At 33.1% G+C, this 16,871-nt stretch overlaps 4 protein-coding genes across 4 annotated transcripts; 2 read left to right on the top strand and 2 right to left on the bottom strand.

Moving 5' to 3' along the window:
- Positions 1 to 862: 862 nt before the first annotated feature.
- On the bottom strand, positions 863 to 3,775 carry Tsp_01942 (conserved hypothetical protein). Its single transcript, XM_003377702.1, has 13 exons — positions 3,701 to 3,775; positions 3,387 to 3,497; positions 3,222 to 3,335; positions 2,980 to 3,060; positions 2,837 to 2,920; positions 2,660 to 2,758; positions 2,526 to 2,606; positions 2,276 to 2,476; positions 1,960 to 2,040; positions 1,634 to 1,898; positions 1,500 to 1,542; positions 1,363 to 1,441; positions 863 to 1,303 (listed from the first exon to the last, which is right to left on the bottom strand). Exons 1-13 carry the CDS (start codon positions 3,773 to 3,775, stop codon positions 863 to 865), a joined length of 1,755 nt encoding a protein of 584 aa, XP_003377750.1.
- A 1,232-nt stretch (positions 3,776 to 5,007) lies between these two features.
- On the top strand, positions 5,008 to 9,548 carry Tsp_01943 (importin-7). The gene is made up of 23 exons (XM_003377701.1): positions 5,008 to 5,070; positions 5,134 to 5,381; positions 5,459 to 5,617; positions 5,677 to 5,719; positions 5,749 to 5,829; positions 5,897 to 5,986; positions 6,364 to 6,458; positions 6,532 to 6,705; positions 6,778 to 6,823; positions 6,932 to 7,031; positions 7,096 to 7,283; positions 7,344 to 7,433; positions 7,507 to 7,675; positions 7,770 to 7,832; positions 7,872 to 7,990; positions 8,069 to 8,206; positions 8,273 to 8,339; positions 8,410 to 8,535; positions 8,617 to 8,717; positions 8,792 to 8,953; positions 9,039 to 9,175; positions 9,233 to 9,375; positions 9,511 to 9,548. The coding sequence occupies exons 1-23, from the start codon at positions 5,008 to 5,010 to the stop codon at positions 9,546 to 9,548; spliced, it is 2,640 nt and encodes an 879-aa protein (XP_003377749.1).
- A 469-nt stretch (positions 9,549 to 10,017) lies between these two features.
- Positions 10,018 to 12,996, top strand: Tsp_01944 (NADH-cytochrome b5 reductase 2). Its single transcript, XM_003377700.1, has 14 exons — positions 10,018 to 10,069; positions 10,131 to 10,213; positions 10,338 to 10,467; positions 10,550 to 10,662; positions 10,732 to 10,815; positions 10,968 to 11,045; positions 11,122 to 11,163; positions 11,257 to 11,412; positions 11,470 to 11,542; positions 12,093 to 12,181; positions 12,259 to 12,364; positions 12,480 to 12,649; positions 12,679 to 12,811; positions 12,923 to 12,996. The coding sequence occupies exons 1-14, from the start codon at positions 10,018 to 10,020 to the stop codon at positions 12,994 to 12,996; spliced, it is 1,383 nt and encodes a 460-aa protein (XP_003377748.1).
- A 2,664-nt stretch (positions 12,997 to 15,660) lies between these two features.
- Tsp_01945a (hypothetical protein) lies at positions 15,661 to 16,747 on the bottom strand (the record flags this gene model as incomplete). The annotated part of the gene is given in 4 exon segments (XM_003377699.1): positions 15,661 to 16,030; positions 16,061 to 16,227; positions 16,399 to 16,548; positions 16,566 to 16,747. Coding segments are annotated over 4 exon segments (869 nt in total), but the record flags the coding sequence as incomplete, so codon positions are not given.
- Between the last annotated feature and the right edge of the window lie 124 nt (positions 16,748 to 16,871).

Raw genomic sequence — 16,871 nt, 5'->3', positions numbered from 1 at the left:
AATTTTAATATCAGATCGACAAAAAAATCACCAATAATAATAATTGAAAAGCAAAAAATTGCATTATATGAAATTGAGAAAACAAAGAAAATTGGTTCAAGTGAAATCTGAGATCAGAAATGGATGAATTAAAACTGAATTTGAAAAAAAAACAATGCATGATATTTGAATAATGAAAAAATACCTGCGAAATGAAGAATGAGAAAATAACAGCCGGGCTGTGAAATGAAATGCGAAAGCGGAGAAGCTGGTTTGTTGAAACTGAAAATGAAGATGCCCAACAACAGCAGACAGAGTTACTCTGCGAGTTTGTTAAATAATTGGCAACAGTGGACTGACAGCTGGTTGTGTTGTCACGTCATTCTTGTCTTACGGTAATGATTATTCATAATGAAGTTTCAAAAAATGTGGACCATTTCGATTGTGGAAATATTTTCACTCCAACCCCAGATTCAATCGACGACATACAGTGTACTTCAGTGGGAATGATGGTGAAATTGCAAAATAATTGCATCTTTTTATTTTCCATCAATAATACTTTAATTGTGATCTACTTGAAAATCTCATTTGCATATTCAAATAAAAAGCATCAACATAAGCATGCAATAATAGACAGACGTTGCATTGGAGTAATATTTTTTATACAACATTGGCTACTAAGTTGATTGATCTTGAATTGCACGAATATGCAAATTTCACTTTTCAATTTCTTACAAATCAGAATGCTTTTAAAATTAGTTAGTTCATCGTTGTAATTTTTAAACAAAAAAGAAAACAACGTATTCTTCTTTTTGTTTTGTCTTTGCAAACAATTAAAAAGTAAATATTTTGAAAATTTTATTATCGTTCGCACGTAAAATTTTTAAACACGATGCACATTGCGTGCCTGTATAGCTTCAGGACGTCTCTTCAAGATCAACCGGGGTTTACGGCGACAAAATCCACTTTCCATTTGATCGATAATATTATCATCCAAATATTTCACCTGCTGAGCACTGGCATTCGAATTGGAATTCGTGATCGGTTGCTGCACCACTACCGGTGCCGAGTTCTGCACCACCACCGGTACAAGTAATATCTGATTTAATACTTGATTATTTTGTTGGATCACAAATTGGTAAGGTTGTTGTTGTTGTTGCAATGTCACTAGCATTTGTGAATAGCAATTATTTCCTGTAGTAGACGTCGTTGCCACTTCTCCAGTCGAACGGTCACTTCTTTTGCAATACTTTCTCTTGGAACCCGTCGCTTTATCAGCGGCGGTACAAGGTTTCGCTTTACGACATCTAGTGGTTCTTTTTGCCTGATTTAATAATAAACAAAATGTAAATTTTCAATACAAACACACAATCCATCTCTCACCTTCTTTGCTTCTGAACAAGCAGCAGACTGTGCAACCACTTCTACTTCTTCTTCTTCTTCACGGCAATTCACAGTTTCACTGAAATTTACATATTTATAATTTATTTATATATTGAAAAAAATATGCAAACACATACTTTACTATTTGAACATTTTCAACAACGGTATCATTGCTGCTGCCTGAGAAAAGCAAAAAAAAAACCAATAAAGTTGGATATTCATTTACGAATTTAAAAAATAAACACAAAAAACCTACAAAATGAAACATCACTTTCGTTGAATAAAACATCTGTATTGTCAAAATTGAACATTTCAACCGGCAATGAGGATCCGTTGCCATCTTCATGCAATTCTTTTTCTTCTTCACGCTGAATTGGAGCGTCGGTGTCTTTGTTTCCGTCCACTGCATTTTCAGACTGAGTCAACAGTTTGAGATTGGCAATAAACGCTTGATAAGTTTCCTCTTCGGCTAATTCAAAATCATTCACATCCGGCTCGGACAATGCCGGATTTGGAGTATGCAATGCTGGCAAATTCTTAAAAATACAAATCATTTTCACATCAAATGTGGGATAAATTTCAATTTTCATCTTTTACCTTGAACGTATCTGCAAAATTATCTTCATAATCTTCAATTGCAATTTCAAGTTGATTAGTATTGTGATTGATTTGATTTCGCTAAAAATAATAACAACTGAGATGATTATGACAAGCAGAAGAAAATTTCAATTCATCATCATTATCATTTTCATTCTTAATTAATCAAAACTTCCTTCCTCTTAACTTATTTTTAATTTTATATATGTGCATTTCACGTGTTGAATCTCTTATTGTCATAATTCAATTTTTAACTGAAAAATATTAACAAACACGATTGCAATTAATTGCACGCAATCTGTAGAAGAAAATCAACCTGTTCGCCGAGTGATGTTGGAAAATCGCAGTAGTTTACTTCGGCATCCATCCAATCATTGTCAAGTTGCTCATTTCCATAAGAAGATAAAAAACATTCCTTGCAGAGAGGTTGATCGAAAGGATCATTGCAAGACATCGTTGCGCAGTCTGACAAATTTGCATTGTCGCATCTTTGCAATTCTGGCTTAGAAGAAACATCCTAAAATAACAACTATGACTTGAAATTTATTTGCCCAACAAATGCAAACCTCACGACGAGTTGCAGAACGCAACTTCCAACGAAGTTTCCGTCGGCTTTCGTTTTCAACAGTTAAATTTTCCACATCAGCCTTAAATTGCAAATAAATAATAAAATCATTTTTCAAACAATATGCACAATTACGTGTGTAGTATTTGCAAATGTAGCCGTTGCTGCTTGTTGATCGTCGTCGAACGAGTTTATCACATTGCAAATTCGTGAATCCACTTCAGATTGTTGAATCTGGGAGAAAAACAAAAATTCAATTCAGAAACTCTGCATAATTAAAATGTGTAAAAGATTCACCAAAACAATACTTACCACAGGTTTTCGGCGTATCTTTAAATGCAACTTTGGCAGTTTACTAAAAACACCACTAGAAATGGCATTTCCAGCCTTTTGTTGCTAAAAGAAAGTTTAAATTACAAAATCAATTGAAATATCAAATCAATACAAATCATTACTTTGGGTGAATTCATTTCGCTTGGTCGTGATTGCAAATGATATGCATTACTAGCAATGACTTCGTTCCAAGTAAATGATCTCTTAATATGAACAGCAAAATTACTATGAGTATTGTTATAAAGAAAAGAAATATTTATTAATTCAGATTTTGAAAAGTTTGATCACAATTAAGAAATCTTTTAAATCTCAATATGGGCTACATGAGACCAAAAAATTGTGCCGCCGACTTAGGCATCATTACCTGTCGAAAACACGATTCGTAGCAGGATGAACGCAGATTCCATTTGAGGTTTCTGGGTTCTCTGATAGCGGAATTACTAGAAGCTTCATTCACATCACCTGCTTTTTCTTGATCCTATAAATAATGCATCAATCGCATTATACATGTAGACTTTGAAATTTATACATTTGATTTAAAAGTATCCGTTTCCGATGGTACAGTCACATGCTTCCAATCTAATCTTGACTTCACTGGTTGTGACTCGTAAGCAGCATTGATTGAATAAACCAACACGCTCTGCATGAAAAAACAGAACAGTTTACGCAAAACAAGCACGTTAACATCACAATGTTGAAAACTCAAATATTGATAATAAAAATTAATACATATCATTAGGAAAATAAAACAAAAACGGTTGTAATTCAACAAATCATAGAAATAAACAAATATTTAAATTATTTAAAAAATTTAATATAAAAAACTGAAATTTTAAAAATAACCTTTGCGGTGAAGTTCAAGCGTGTAACAAGTGATTCATTATCCGCTGAAGCACTGCTTGAATCACAACCAGCCATATGAACCAAATTAATAAAATCTAAAACAGATTTCAGTTAAAAAGCATATAACATGATAAACTGCAAAAATAAAAATTTTGACAATAAAATGTTCTGTCTAGCTTCATTCCCGCTATATAAATTGAAATTCAGGTACAATTCGTATACAAATTTTAATGTTGAGCAAAGCTGAATCATCGATAGAAAAGGGTATGTTATGAAAAAAAATATTAATTAATTTGAATTTATTTTCTGTTTATTTATTTCAAGTGTGGCGCACACAAATTTGGCAATGAAATATTCCAATAATGTTGCGATACTGTATCTAATTCTTACTGTATAAAACAACTGAGTTACCTTGCGTGTTACGACAGTTGGTGCCTCTGCAGGTAATGTATGATTGGAATGTATATAACTTTTATTCAGTTATCCTTCAAATATACTATCATACTGTGAAAAGTTTTAAGTTTTGTTATTGTTTTATTTAGTTGTTAGTAGTTTCTGTGGAACATTTTTTAATTTTTACTTTTGATTTTTTAAGAATGACATTTATCAAATGCAGGCATATTTAAAAAGTTATAAGAGCACTAAGCATTTATACGATATGAATATTTATAATATGCTACTTTTATTAAATAAAAAAATATTCATTATTGAGTATAAACGAAAAGAATACTTTTGTTGAATTTTCTATCATTATTGCTATTTATTCCTGCAAATCAAAATACGCGTCTATTAGTTAGTGATTTAGTTTTGCTACGACATTAATTTTTGCGTTAGTTACATCAGGTGCGATAGTGACACGTTTGAGATTGGTTCTAATTTACGGTTATTCTTTTTTTTGTTACATTTTTTTCAAAGTATAATATGTTAAACGGTTGTTGACTGGCAGTTTTTTATTTTTTTATACTCCTTCTGTTGCCCATTTATTTATTTTAACGGTACTTCCTTTACATGACGTTGTATATTGAAAATTTTTTTTCAAGTGTACGAAGAGAAAGAAAAAAATGTAGCACAAATCTTTATTACATATGGTTTAGTTTTGCTTTTTTGCAGAGTTTTATTTTTTGTGATTCATTTTGTTTCACTTCACTGTTCATTATTACTTTTTCATTGTTCATTGTACTTTATTTTTAAATTTAACTTTGACTAAGGAAAATATTGAAATTTAAAACTTACCTAGCATGTGGTGAATTGTTTTAAGATGATTTAATTTTAGAATATTTTAAATTATGGAATTGAACAAAATTATTATGGCTTTGAAGGCAACTTTAGATCCGAAAGGACGTCACCAAGCGGAAGAATATCTAGAAGGGGTATGTGGAAATTTAATTGAAAACGTAATTTTGGTTCAGTAATTTTTTCTTTTCAATGATCAGATCAAGAAAATTGTTGGCTTTACACCACTGTTGTTGCAAATACTTTTGACTGACGATGTTGAACAGCCAGTTCGTCAAGCGGCTTCTATTTATTTTAAAAACATGGTAATGACTTATTGGGATGAGTCTCCAAGCGAAGTTGTGCATGGCTCTACCACCGGCCTGATGTTCACCATTCACGAACAAGATCGACACATCATTCGCCAGAATATAATTGAAGCGATTGTAAAGTCTGTAGAAGTTATACGGTAAAGTTTACTTTGTTTATTATTGTTCAACTGTTTTTACTGATTTTTTTGTGAATATTTTTATTGGAATTTTGTAGAGCGCAACTGGCGGTATCGGTGCGAACAATTTTGAAGACAGATTTTCCTGGAAGATGGCCAGATATTATAGGAAAATTGATGGAACTTCTCAACGAATCGGATGCCGAAAAATGGCTTGGCTCTTTGACAGTGCTGTATCAATTAGTGAAAAATTACGAGTAAATCAGTATTTTTCATGATAATAATCAAATGGTGATTTTGATTTTTTTATCATTAGGTATTCACGAAACATTAATCGACAACCTATAGCTGATGTGATGGTTAAAGTTTTGCCTCAGCTTCATTTGAGGATGTGTCACTTGATCGACAACAGCAGCCAGGAATCTGTGCATTTGCAGAAAATGATTTTGAAGATTTATCATGCGCTCGTGTTGGTAATCAATGTTTTAAAACATTTCTACCACTTATTTTCACTTGTTCATATTTTGACATTTCAGTATCACTTACATACCGATATTCTGTCAGAATCTCATTTTTTGGAATGGATTATTGTCGTAATTAGAGTGTTAGAAATTCCTGTGCCACCGGTAAGTTGATTGGTTTGATTTAATATTTATATTGTATCTTTTTACTATTTATCACCATATGATTAATTTCCTGATAGATGAATATTGATAAGTATAAAAAAAATTTTTTTCTCCATGTTATAGTTTTCTTGTAATATTTATTTCATAATGTAAAATTGCTATTGTTTATAATTTCAAGTACAGCGCTTAAAGTGTTTCAGTTATGGCATGTAGGCAATATCTTTAAATTATAAAAATAAACAGAAAAATGTCAGTTTAATTAATACATGTGGGATAAATTTTTTTTTGATGCAGTTGTAAATTTGTTTTAGAAAATTTAGTGAAATTTGAATTTTTTTGCTCTTGTAAAAGCATAATTAATTAAAATAATTTTTGAGGAATCTCTGGCTGTCGATCCAGAAGATCGTCCACAACTTGTGTGGTGGAAGTGCAAAAAATGGTCTGCGAGAATTTTGAGCCGCATCTATGATCGGTATTATTTCTGTTTTACATTGATTGCTGTTGGGTTTTGTTTGTTGTTGATTGAATTTGTTATTTTAATGTAGCTTTCACGAAGACAAAAATTCAGATCCTGGTTTCTTGGCTTTGCGCAGAGTGTTTTTCAAGCACTGTCTGATGCAGACAATACAGAGCATGTTGAAAGTGTTGAATTGCTATAGGCAGAATGAATACATATCTCCACAAGTGTTGTATTTGGCATTGGAATATTTGACAACAGGGTAAAGTTTTGAATCAGATAATTTTTGTGTGCAATGTTGTTCATGTTTTCTTTTTCTCATTTTCAAATTTAGTGTTCGAGAGACAAACGGTTGGAAAGCTGTGAAAGCACACGTCATGGTAAGTTGATAATAATAATAATAATATTATTATTATTATTATTATTATTGTTATTAATATGATGCAGAATAAATTGAAAAGTAACATTCTTTATTGACTGCTTTCAAGGATATAATACAGACAGTTATTTTTCCACTGTTGTGCTTCTCTAATGAGGATGATGAACTTTGGCACACCGATCCACAGGAATATATTCGTTCTAAATTGGGTATGCATTTTTTTCTTTTGTTTTGTGTTTTGTATAATTTTGTTTTGTATAATTTTTTTTAAAGATTTATTTGATGAATTTTTGAAACCATCTTCGGCGGGAATTCGCTTTTTGCATTCAGTAATGAAAAGAAAGAATTATCTTGGTGAACTGGTGAAAATGGTAAATCATGTACTCTCAACACCGGATGTCGCTCCACAGCACGTCGATGGTGCTTTCAACTTCTTCGGTGTGCTTTCGACGAAATTAACAGTAACACTGAAATTGAAATTTGAACTACGATTCTACATTAAATTTGATTGTAACATTTAGAAAAAAGCCTATTTGCCATTTGTATGCGAAATGTTGAAAACACAAGTGATTCCTCGATTTTCCGATCCGCATGGATTTTTGCGCGCCAGGGTTTGTTGTGTGCAATTGAATAATAATAATTTTTATTTATTTTTTGCCATTTTCCACGATTTGCTATTTTCAGGCATCCTACGTGATATACATGTATTCGGATTGTAATTTCGATGACAAAGATCTGATCGAGAAGATGATGATCGGAGTGATCATGTTGATTTTGAACGATCCAGAGCTGCCTGTTAAAGTGGACGCAGCATTGGCTTTTCAAAGCATCTTACGCTTTGACGAAGAAGAAGGTGAGAATAAGCATAACATTTTTGTTGTTTGCATTGATCTGCATTGTTTCACATCTTTATTTATTATATGTGTTTGATTTCAATTTTGTTTTAGATTTATCTTACATTATTCCATACGTTAGACCGCTTGCGCTTGGTAAAATTTCCCCATTTGCTCGTAATTGCGCATTTTATTTATTTGTTTTTTTAATTTTAGCTTTGCTGAATTTACTTAAAGAAACAGAATGCGATGATATATCAAACGTTCTCAATCGTTTAGTTCAACATTTCTCTACGGAAATTGTTCCGGTTGCAGTTGAAATAGCTCAAAATTTAGTAAATTTAAATTCAGAATTGTTTCTTGTTGTTTTTGCTTTTCGTTATTGATTATATGGTTTAAATTTTAAATTGCAGGTGAACATTTTTACCAGCTTGGTTCATCCTACGTTAGATGATGATGAAAGCGATTCCCACGACAATCGTTGCATGACTGCTATGGGTGTTATCAACACCTTGGAAGCTTTAATCGACGCAACCGAAGATTATCCAGATGTAAGGATTTTGATTTAAAAAATTTTCTTTTTCATGCATCATTTTTATCATGCAATAATAAAACAGGTATCGATTCATTTGGAGCCAGTTCTTACAATAGTCATTGAAATGGTTATTTCTCAGAAAATGATTGGTAATTCTTCTTTTTTTCTTTACTTTTTATTAAAAATATTTCAAATCATATTGTTTTTTCTTATGTTTAGATTATTATGAAGAAGTGATATCATTGACATATTCATTGACAGCTGTGAATATTTCACCCAGAATGTGGATGATGTTCCATTTGATGTACGAACTTTTCAGTGGTGATGGAATCGATTATTTTTCAGGTTTGTAATTGTTGTTTTAGCACAAACGACGATTTGGTTAAATTCGTTGTATATAATATTTTTTTTTCTTTTCTTTTCTAGATATGATATCTGTTTTTTATAATTATGTCACAGTTGGAAGCAGTGAATTTTTGAACGATGGTGGACAACGCCTCATGGCACTTTATAACGTCTGCTCAACGGTTGTTTACTATTTTTATATATGCGTATATTTTTATTATTCATTAAATAACAATGTTACTCTGTTTGTGTATAGGCTTTGACATATGAAACTGATGTTGGTGACAATCTGGCGGTCAAGCTGATGGAAATTATCATTTTACAGTTTCGAGGCAAGGTGGAAACTTTCCTCTGCCCGGCTATAGAATTGGTCGCCAAGCGTTTGGAAGTCGGCAAACGTACATCGGATTTTTTGATCGTCTGTCTGGATGTGCATATTTCTTTTTTTTCTGTTTAATTTACAATCAATCGATCTTAGACAGTGTTTAATTTCATTACTTTAGTTATTTTTCGCATGTCTGCTGCACAATCCTCAACTTACAATTGAAATCACTCAACGGTTGTACGTGAACGAACAAAAGGAAACATTATTGCATTATTTTCTAGCAAACTGGTTCAGCGATATGAACATTTTCATCAGGTGGCATTTTTCGTTTATTTATTTATTTGTTGTTTACTTTTTAAAATAATTTTTCAGCTTACACGATCGCAAGATGTGTCTTATTGGCTTGTGTTCGTTGATCCAGTTGAATCAGAGGCCACCAGTAGTAGCGGAATTGGGATCACGCATCTTGCCGTCATGTATTACAACTTTGAAAGCTCTTTCACGTCTCTATGACAGTAAGGGATAAAAACAGAAATTCTTTTTTTTTAAAAATAAGATATAATTGAATTGGTTAAATTTGTCTTATTCAATGACTGATCCATAACTTTTGAATGTAGCTTTTTATTTTTTGCATTGCAAACTTTTTTCAGATCGCATGCTCACTCGGTTACAGAAAATATCGAAATGAACTTGCTTGTCATTTTTTCAACTATGGTAGATTATTAATAGAGCTGGGGAATGAGGCTTTTCTTGTCATTCGGGTGATTGTATTTAGCAGAATTTATTTCAGAAGAAATTTTTGTATTTAGATTTTTTGTTCATTGTATTCGATAAATAGAGAGGCTGCAGTGTAATAAGGAATGAGTGCAGCTTACAACAACAAAAATTTTTGCTGATATTTTAGAATTTGATAATTTATTTTAAGATTCATTCGATCTTTTTGATAATACATAAATATATCGAAGACCATACGATCCATGTAAACTGTTTTTTGATTTCAGATTTTATTGTTAGTGTAGAATTTTGTTAATCATTTGAACGTGTGTAATTGTGCTATTCGTCAGAGTTGTTTGCTTTTCAATTTTTCAGTGCATATTATTATTAATTTTGTTTAATCTTCAAATGAATATGCTTTGCAGACAAATTGAAAAAGCAAAATGAAGAGAGTTCTGATGAAGAAGAAGAAACCGAAGATGACAGCTCTTGTGGGTTATTTTTGTTTTCTTGTTCGAAATAGTGTCGTTGAATGTGTTGTATTGGTATATTTTAGCAGAGTCGTTGGTTTCGGATCAAGAATCAGGTGAAGCGCACGAAGATGTGAACATGTTCGTCGAAAAAGAGGAAGACAAATCTGTAAGTGGAAAATTTGAAAACTGTGCTTCACATATATATATATTTATATATGCCAATCTGTGCTTTGTGTTGATGTGAATTTCAATTTGAAATTGCAATGATGCCTTGCAACGACAATTTATAGGACAGTGGAAATGAAGATGAATACAGCGACGATACGGACTACGACGAAGATTTGGAAGAATTTTCTACAGTTGTTGATCGAAATGATACCGGCTTTGATGAGATTGTGATTTTCAAAGAAACAATGTGCAGTTAGTGTTTACAAATTCAACGACAACAAAGCATTCCACATTTTACAGTACTGATGTTGTTGTTGTTGTTCTTGTTTTGTAGATGTTCAAGTTCACGATCCGCAGTGGTACAGTTCGTTGGTTAGCAACATGTCGGCTGAAGAATTGGCTCAGCTGCGTGACGTTTTCGAAACAGCAGAACGCCGACGAGTTGCAGTTGGTAAAATATGTTTTTTTTGTTATCGTATTTGTTTAAAATGAAATAAAATATCCCTTGTGCGTTAGAAGAAGCAGCCAAGGCAAAAGCGGCCGGAGAAGCGGCGACAAGTGGACAACAGAAAGACGCCGGAGAAAGCAGCAATTTGCTTCGTTGATTTTTTTTTAATTTAAAATCTTTTTTTTCGTAATACAATTTGCTTTACGGTTAGCATTCTTGGTTTTCCACTTTACCCGAAAGAGATGATAACGAAAACAGTCTATTATTCTTATTCTTATTCTTATTGGATTCATCTTTCTGACAGACAGTGTTCGTAGTCTTGTTGGCGATTGAATTGAGTAAAGAAAGATTTTTCGGTACAATTCGCAATGTTCTATGTCATGTTTGTTATTTTCCACGTTACAGTATATCGATTGTTTTCATTATTTTGCTTTTCCCATTTCTTTAATGATTTGCAGTTTTTGACAGACAACTGTACGGCGATGCTCAACGACAACTGGGTAAGATGCGAAAAAAATTATGGGAAGAAAAAAAAAATTTTTTTTCCCCCTTTCCCATGGCAGTTTATGAAATTTAATCGTTTCACATTTCAGATAACCACGGCAGCATTGTTAGCCGGTGTTGGCTTGGCGTCGGCTGCTGTTTATTATTACGCGTTCATCAAGCGAAAGCCGAAGAAATTGTTGGAAGATCCCACTGTCAACTACAGCATAGTGTTGGCATCTAAAGAGGTCTGCGAGAATTTGAACGTTTTTTTCTTATTATAACTGAAAGTTTTAATTCTTTTTTAATAAATTAATTTTCAGAAAGTCAATCACGACACGCGTATGTTTCGATTTTCCTTGCATTCAGCCGATCAAGTTCTTGGCCTTGGTGTCGGTAAGTGCTTTACTTGTTAAATTTATTTTTCATCTAATTTGTTGTAAATTTCAAACAACTGAAATTCAGTTTTAATTTCTGTTTTTTTCCAACACCCAGAAGAGCATTTTAGCATTAAACTGTTCTATGTGAAATATATAGATATATAGTGACTATGAAAGTGTTGATGATGACTGTGATGACGCTTTGACAATTTTCAGTGTTGGACGAAAATAAAATGTGAATTGCAAATAAAAATGGGTTATGTCTATGTATAAATTTATTTGGACATGAATTTCACTTTTCGCACTACATTATCTTTTTTCTAAATTATCCAGTTTTCTGCACAAATGAATAACACGCGAACAATAAATGGGAATAATAAGTTGTGAAGTACAAGGAAAAATAAATGAAATTATCAGATTTTAATTATGAATATTTAATTTATTGGTGGTAAAAATTTCTTTCACTTTTCTCGCATGTTTGTCAACAAAATTTTCTGTTTTATTTTATTTTAGTTTAGTTTTCTTCTCGAAATAGTATTCTTTTTTTGTATTGTCTTCATTTTCAGGGCAGCATGTTCATCTCAGTGCGAAAATTAACGGACAGCTCGTTGTTCGCCCATATACACCAATTAGTGATATCAATGAACGTGGTTCTGTGACGTTTATTATCAAGGCAAATTTTTGAATAAACAAGCAAACAATTTCACTTTTTATAATATATTAAAAATGTAGATTTACTTCAAAGATACGCATCCACTCTTTCCAGAAGGAGGCAAAATGACGCAGTATTTGGATAATTTGAAAATCGGTGACAGTATCAATATTCGTGGACCTGGTGGTTTGCTAACTTACAATGGAAGAGGTTCCATTTTTTGAATTTATTTGTTTTTTTGTTGCATTATGCACTGTTGTTATTTATGAATATGACGAGTATTATTTCTTGTTTCAACTAGGTTGCTTTGCAATAAAACCGTCCAAGAAAGCCGATCCTGTGCAAAAGAAATATAAGAAAGTGGCTATGCTGGCTGGCGGGTCAGGTATAACACCAATGTACCAATTAATCAAAGCCTCACTAGCTGATTCTTACGATAAACTTGAAATGCATTTGATTTACGCAAACAAAGTACTGTATTTTGAAGAAATGTTTTTCAGTCATGGTCGTTTGAACAATTGTCTTTGCAGAGTGAGCAGGATATCCTGTTGTTTGAAGAGTTGCTTAATTTGGAAATGAAGCATCCAACAAGATTTCGTGTGTGGTTCACGATAGATACTCGCAAAGGCAAAGGTATGTCAAGCAGGGTCAACCATTCACATTCACCTCTTGGGTAGTCTGTTTTTATTTAAACTTTCCACTAAAAATATGGCAATATTAATAATTAAGACAATTATTTTAAAGTTTTAAATTATTTCCAAAATACGGTGAAGATTTTGCGTGGACATGGAAAATGTGCAGCAAGTGTGTCAAACTAAGTGAATCAAGCAAAGTGTACGCAACGCATTGACTGGTTGGTTGCGGATGATTGTGATAATAATTGCAAGCTGTTGCATTGTTCTTGACTATCAGAAATGGCCGTTTATTGTTCATTATTCTGGTGATAATTGTCCCACGTAGCCGGATACAGATGGAAGCACTGTTGTGACGCTTTCCTCGTTGCGTGATGTTCTTGATTGCAATTAAAAGCACTGGGGCAGACATGTGGATTTTATTAATTTTAATATAAGTTGTATTTAATTTGTTTTCAAATTTGTAACAAATCGAAACCAAATCTCACAGTATTATTATAATAATTAATTATATCTCTCTATGTGTAATTAATATCTTCATAGATTTGCTTTTGTTACTAAAAATCCAATAAGCGGACAAAATTCTGTTTAGTATGGGCATACAGCATTGGTTTCATCAACAGTGAAATTATTAAAGAAATTTTTCCCCAACCGTCCGCCGATCTTCTGGTGCTCATGTGTGGACCGGATGCAATGATCGAAACGGCATGCCAGCCGAATTTGGACAAGCTTGGCTATGCCCGGGACAACCGTTTCAAATATTAAAATGATTGTAATTTCTCAAATTATATTTTTTGATTAGAAAAGAGTTGTTTTCACGTACAATGAATGGATCATAGTAATGGGATAATTGGAGGTATGAAGGCACGCGTGCTTAATTAGTTGTCTGCGGATCTTTCCGTAACAGCTGTCGACACTTAACTGGTGAATAGTATGGCTAGATGCATTTTGATTTTGATTTTTTGTTTTCTGTTCAATCTCTAACGTTGAATTTCAAATATATTCTGGTATGTTTTTATGTGCGTGTGCTTTTATGCTTGTATGTGTATCCGTGTGATTGTCAACTAGCAAAATGAAAGTTGATTTAATTATTTATTTTCAACAATGTTGATGGGCAGCAGTTCAAATGGATGCATGCAAACAAATCCACAAATGAGTAATCGAAAGTTTCACGTCAGAATGCAATGTTCAGAATGATTTAATTTTAATAAAGTCTCTCTCTCTCTATATATATATGTTTTGTTCAATAAAAATTTAACTTTTTTATCTTGAAACGAAAGTAGTGGCAAATTTCAAAGTGTGTAAAACAATGGCAACAGTAAACTGAATATTTATCGTACTTGTTGTTTGGTTTTTATTAACTTTTTAGTGATCAAATGTAATACAGTGACATAGAAGAGGATGGCGAGTTTGATGAATTTAATTTATAAGTTAGACCAACAAATAAATAAATATCAAATGTTGCCTTTCAGTTGTCGATGCGTTTATTTGTTTCAATTAATAATAATTACAATCAATAGTTAGTTCAATTTGAAATTATTTGTTCACTAATCGCTATATGTGAACAAAGTGCAAAATTTTCATACAATCATAAACAATTGCTTCGGCAAAATTTATTCACTTTTTTTCTGCAATAATAATACTCTGAAAGGAAGTGAACTTGTTGCTGCATGTATTATTTGCATAATGAACTTTATGAAATTATTTGTTTTCGACTGCAAATTGAGCAAGAGCAACTGCTACAACTTGATACACTTGCACACTGCAAGCACAGAGTTTTTGTATTTTTTTGTAAATAACTTTTGCATGTTATATTTAAAAAAATTTTTTCTTTCAAATCCTATTCCTTGATAAGATTCTGTTAAAAATAGATTTTTCCTATAAACTGCATCTTAGCGGTGCTTTCGATAGAACAAGTAAGGGATTAATTCATGCCTTCAAAGAGTATGAAATTACAGACACGCACACACGCGTGTTCATCATTCAGAAGTGAGATTAAAGGCAGAGATGTTGTGATAATTTTTTTACATAACTTTAATACGTATTGTTCTGGAACATGCACCCTTCTCATGTGATATCGTTTGATCGAAGCTGTTTGCAGAGGTAAATTTTGCGATTGAACTTTGCCTTTTTTATAGTAGAACAGTTTATAACGAATAATCTTCATTATTAGCAAAAGCAATTTTAAAAAGGGGTCGAAAATTTAGAAAAGAATATTTTGGCATTACTGTGAATTAATAATTATATTACGCGTGTAATGTGAAAATATTTTTTTGTTAAAATAATTTCTGTTGTTGTTGCTGTTAAAATCTTCAGTTTTATTTAATTGAAAGATTGCTATTGTGTTGTATGCATGCGTGGTTTGTTGTTGTATAATGAATGAAATGAAATGCAACTGCTGATGTTGTGCAGAAGATGATTGGACACAACGGTCAGTTGAAAATCACATCATTTATGATGATTTGCATTTTTGACATGGCCATATTGTGCCATAGATAATAATTTAAAAAATTTTGTAAATGAAAGAAAGGAATAAAGAATTCTGTCACACAAAGCACAACCATGAAAAACGACTAGACAAAATTGTTTGGCTTCAATTGATATCAAAAGAAAAAAAATTTTGGAATAAATAAGTAAATAAAGGCATAAATAAATAAAAGAAAATAAAATGGGGGGGGGGCGGATAATAATTGTGAAAGCGTAGAATACAGATAGGCAGAAGAACAAACGACGAACGAACAATGGTACAACGAGGACAACGGTAGTCCTTTCTTATGTGTATTACAAGTAATGCGGTAAAATAAAGAAATGAATATATGAATATGAATAAAATTATGCGTTAAATAAGTGTTATTTTTCTTTTGATTTCGCTAAACGCACACACTTTGATCCGCGACAGCGTCGACCACTGGTCAGCAGTGGGGCAGCGGTGCGGTGGGGATGGCTTGTAGATGATGACTCTTGGGTAAGTGTTGGGGAAGCGTTCAGGCGACTTGTCTGCACTTGAAAATGTCCTGCTCGAGTTCGATTAGCCGATTTTTGATCATCTCGCCTGTCTCGACACACCCCATCCCGTCGGGGCAAGTGCAGAATCCTTTGACGAGGCTGATCGTCTTCTCGCCAATGAACACCCGGTTGCGGATCATACACGTGTCGTTGTTGTAGCAGTACTTCTTCTGCAAAGGAATTATCTTCAAAACAGCAAGCACATGAATATTGGCTCAGCGGCGAATTTGCCAATTCTCAAAACAGTACCGGCAAGCATTTGTACTGCGACATGTCTTCAGCTGGATTCCACAGCTCGCCATGCAGCACGAACGGCTCCGGGCAGATGCAGTTGACAATCTGGTGAAGACCCTTTTTCACCCAAGCTACTTCTCCTTCTTCGCAAATGTGAAATTTGGCCTCATCGCAAAACTGATCATCAGAACAGAATAACATTGAAATTATATTCATTGCTTTTTTGCATTGCATTAAATAAAAGTGAAGAATTTATGAAACGTATTACTTTATAAAATATAAAATATTATTATGTACAACAAAATGATAATTTCTCAGTTTTCGTAAGTTGAATTGCTGAAAACATACGTGATATTCAACATCTTGATAAAATAAGGAACTTTCGCTTGAGTGGGGACATTTACGGTCGCCGGGACAGGTGCAGAATTCCATACCAAGAAATCCAATTCGACATGGCTCGTGTGGTTCACAAGTCGGCTTTGGATGTAAGCTGCTCAACTGAAAAAGAAAAATACAAACAATTCATCTGTGATAAACAGCCGCTTGCTTTCAGCAGAGCATTGTATGCAGATAGCAAAGCTTGGCTTACTTTGCGAAGCGACAGCGTTGCAACGCCAAGCCGACTCAAAATCAGCAGCCAGATGAAGCAGCTGATCATGGTGGGCATGGTGCGCACGGCACGACTCTGTTCCGTTGGCTTTGCAAATCTGATTAGAGATACGCAGGTAATGCAACACCGTGATACTGTATTGCTGCGAACCGAGGTGCTCAGTTCACTAGCCTGGTGTTGCTGATTGTATCGTATGCCTGCTCCGTGCGCG

Source organism: Trichinella spiralis (genome assembly GCF_000181795.1).
Source record: "Trichinella spiralis strain ISS 195 chromosome Unknown Scfld4, whole genome shotgun sequence".
NCBI classification, from domain to species: Eukaryota; Metazoa; Nematoda; class Enoplea; order Trichinellida; family Trichinellidae; genus Trichinella; species Trichinella spiralis.
Note: the sequence above shows the minus strand (reverse complement) of the source record. Positions and strands in the feature narration are given on the sequence as shown.

Excerpts from the sequence above, each read along its gene's own strand:
- Tsp_01942 (XM_003377702.1), bottom strand. The coding sequence starts at position 3,775 with ATGGCTGGTTGTGATTCAAGCAGTGCTTCAGCGGATAATGAATCACTT. Across the intron at positions 3,336-3,386 it reads CGGATACTTTTAAATCAAAT|GATCAAGAAAAAGCAGGTGA; the intron begins GTATAAATTTCA and ends CATTATTTATAG. Across the intron at positions 1,899-1,959 it reads ATTTTGCAGATACGTTCAAG|AATTTGCCAGCATTGCATAC; the intron begins GTAAAAGATGAA and ends TGTATTTTTAAG.
- Tsp_01943 (XM_003377701.1), top strand. The coding sequence starts at position 5,008 with ATGGCTTTGAAGGCAACTTTAGATCCGAAAGGACGTCACCAAGCGGAA. Across the intron at positions 6,824-6,931 it reads CTGTGAAAGCACACGTCATG|GATATAATACAGACAGTTAT; the intron begins GTAAGTTGATAA and ends ACTGCTTTCAAG. Across the intron at positions 8,207-8,272 it reads CAACCGAAGATTATCCAGAT|GTATCGATTCATTTGGAGCC; the intron begins GTAAGGATTTTG and ends ATAATAAAACAG.
- Tsp_01944 (XM_003377700.1), top strand. The coding sequence starts at position 10,018 with ATGAAGAGAGTTCTGATGAAGAAGAAGAAACCGAAGATGACAGCTCTT. Across the intron at positions 10,663-10,731 it reads CAGAACGCCGACGAGTTGCA|AAGAAGCAGCCAAGGCAAAA; the intron begins GTTGGTAAAATA and ends CTTGTGCGTTAG. Across the intron at positions 11,413-11,469 it reads AGGTCTGCGAGAATTTGAAC|AAAGTCAATCACGACACGCG; the intron begins GTTTTTTTCTTA and ends ATTAATTTTCAG.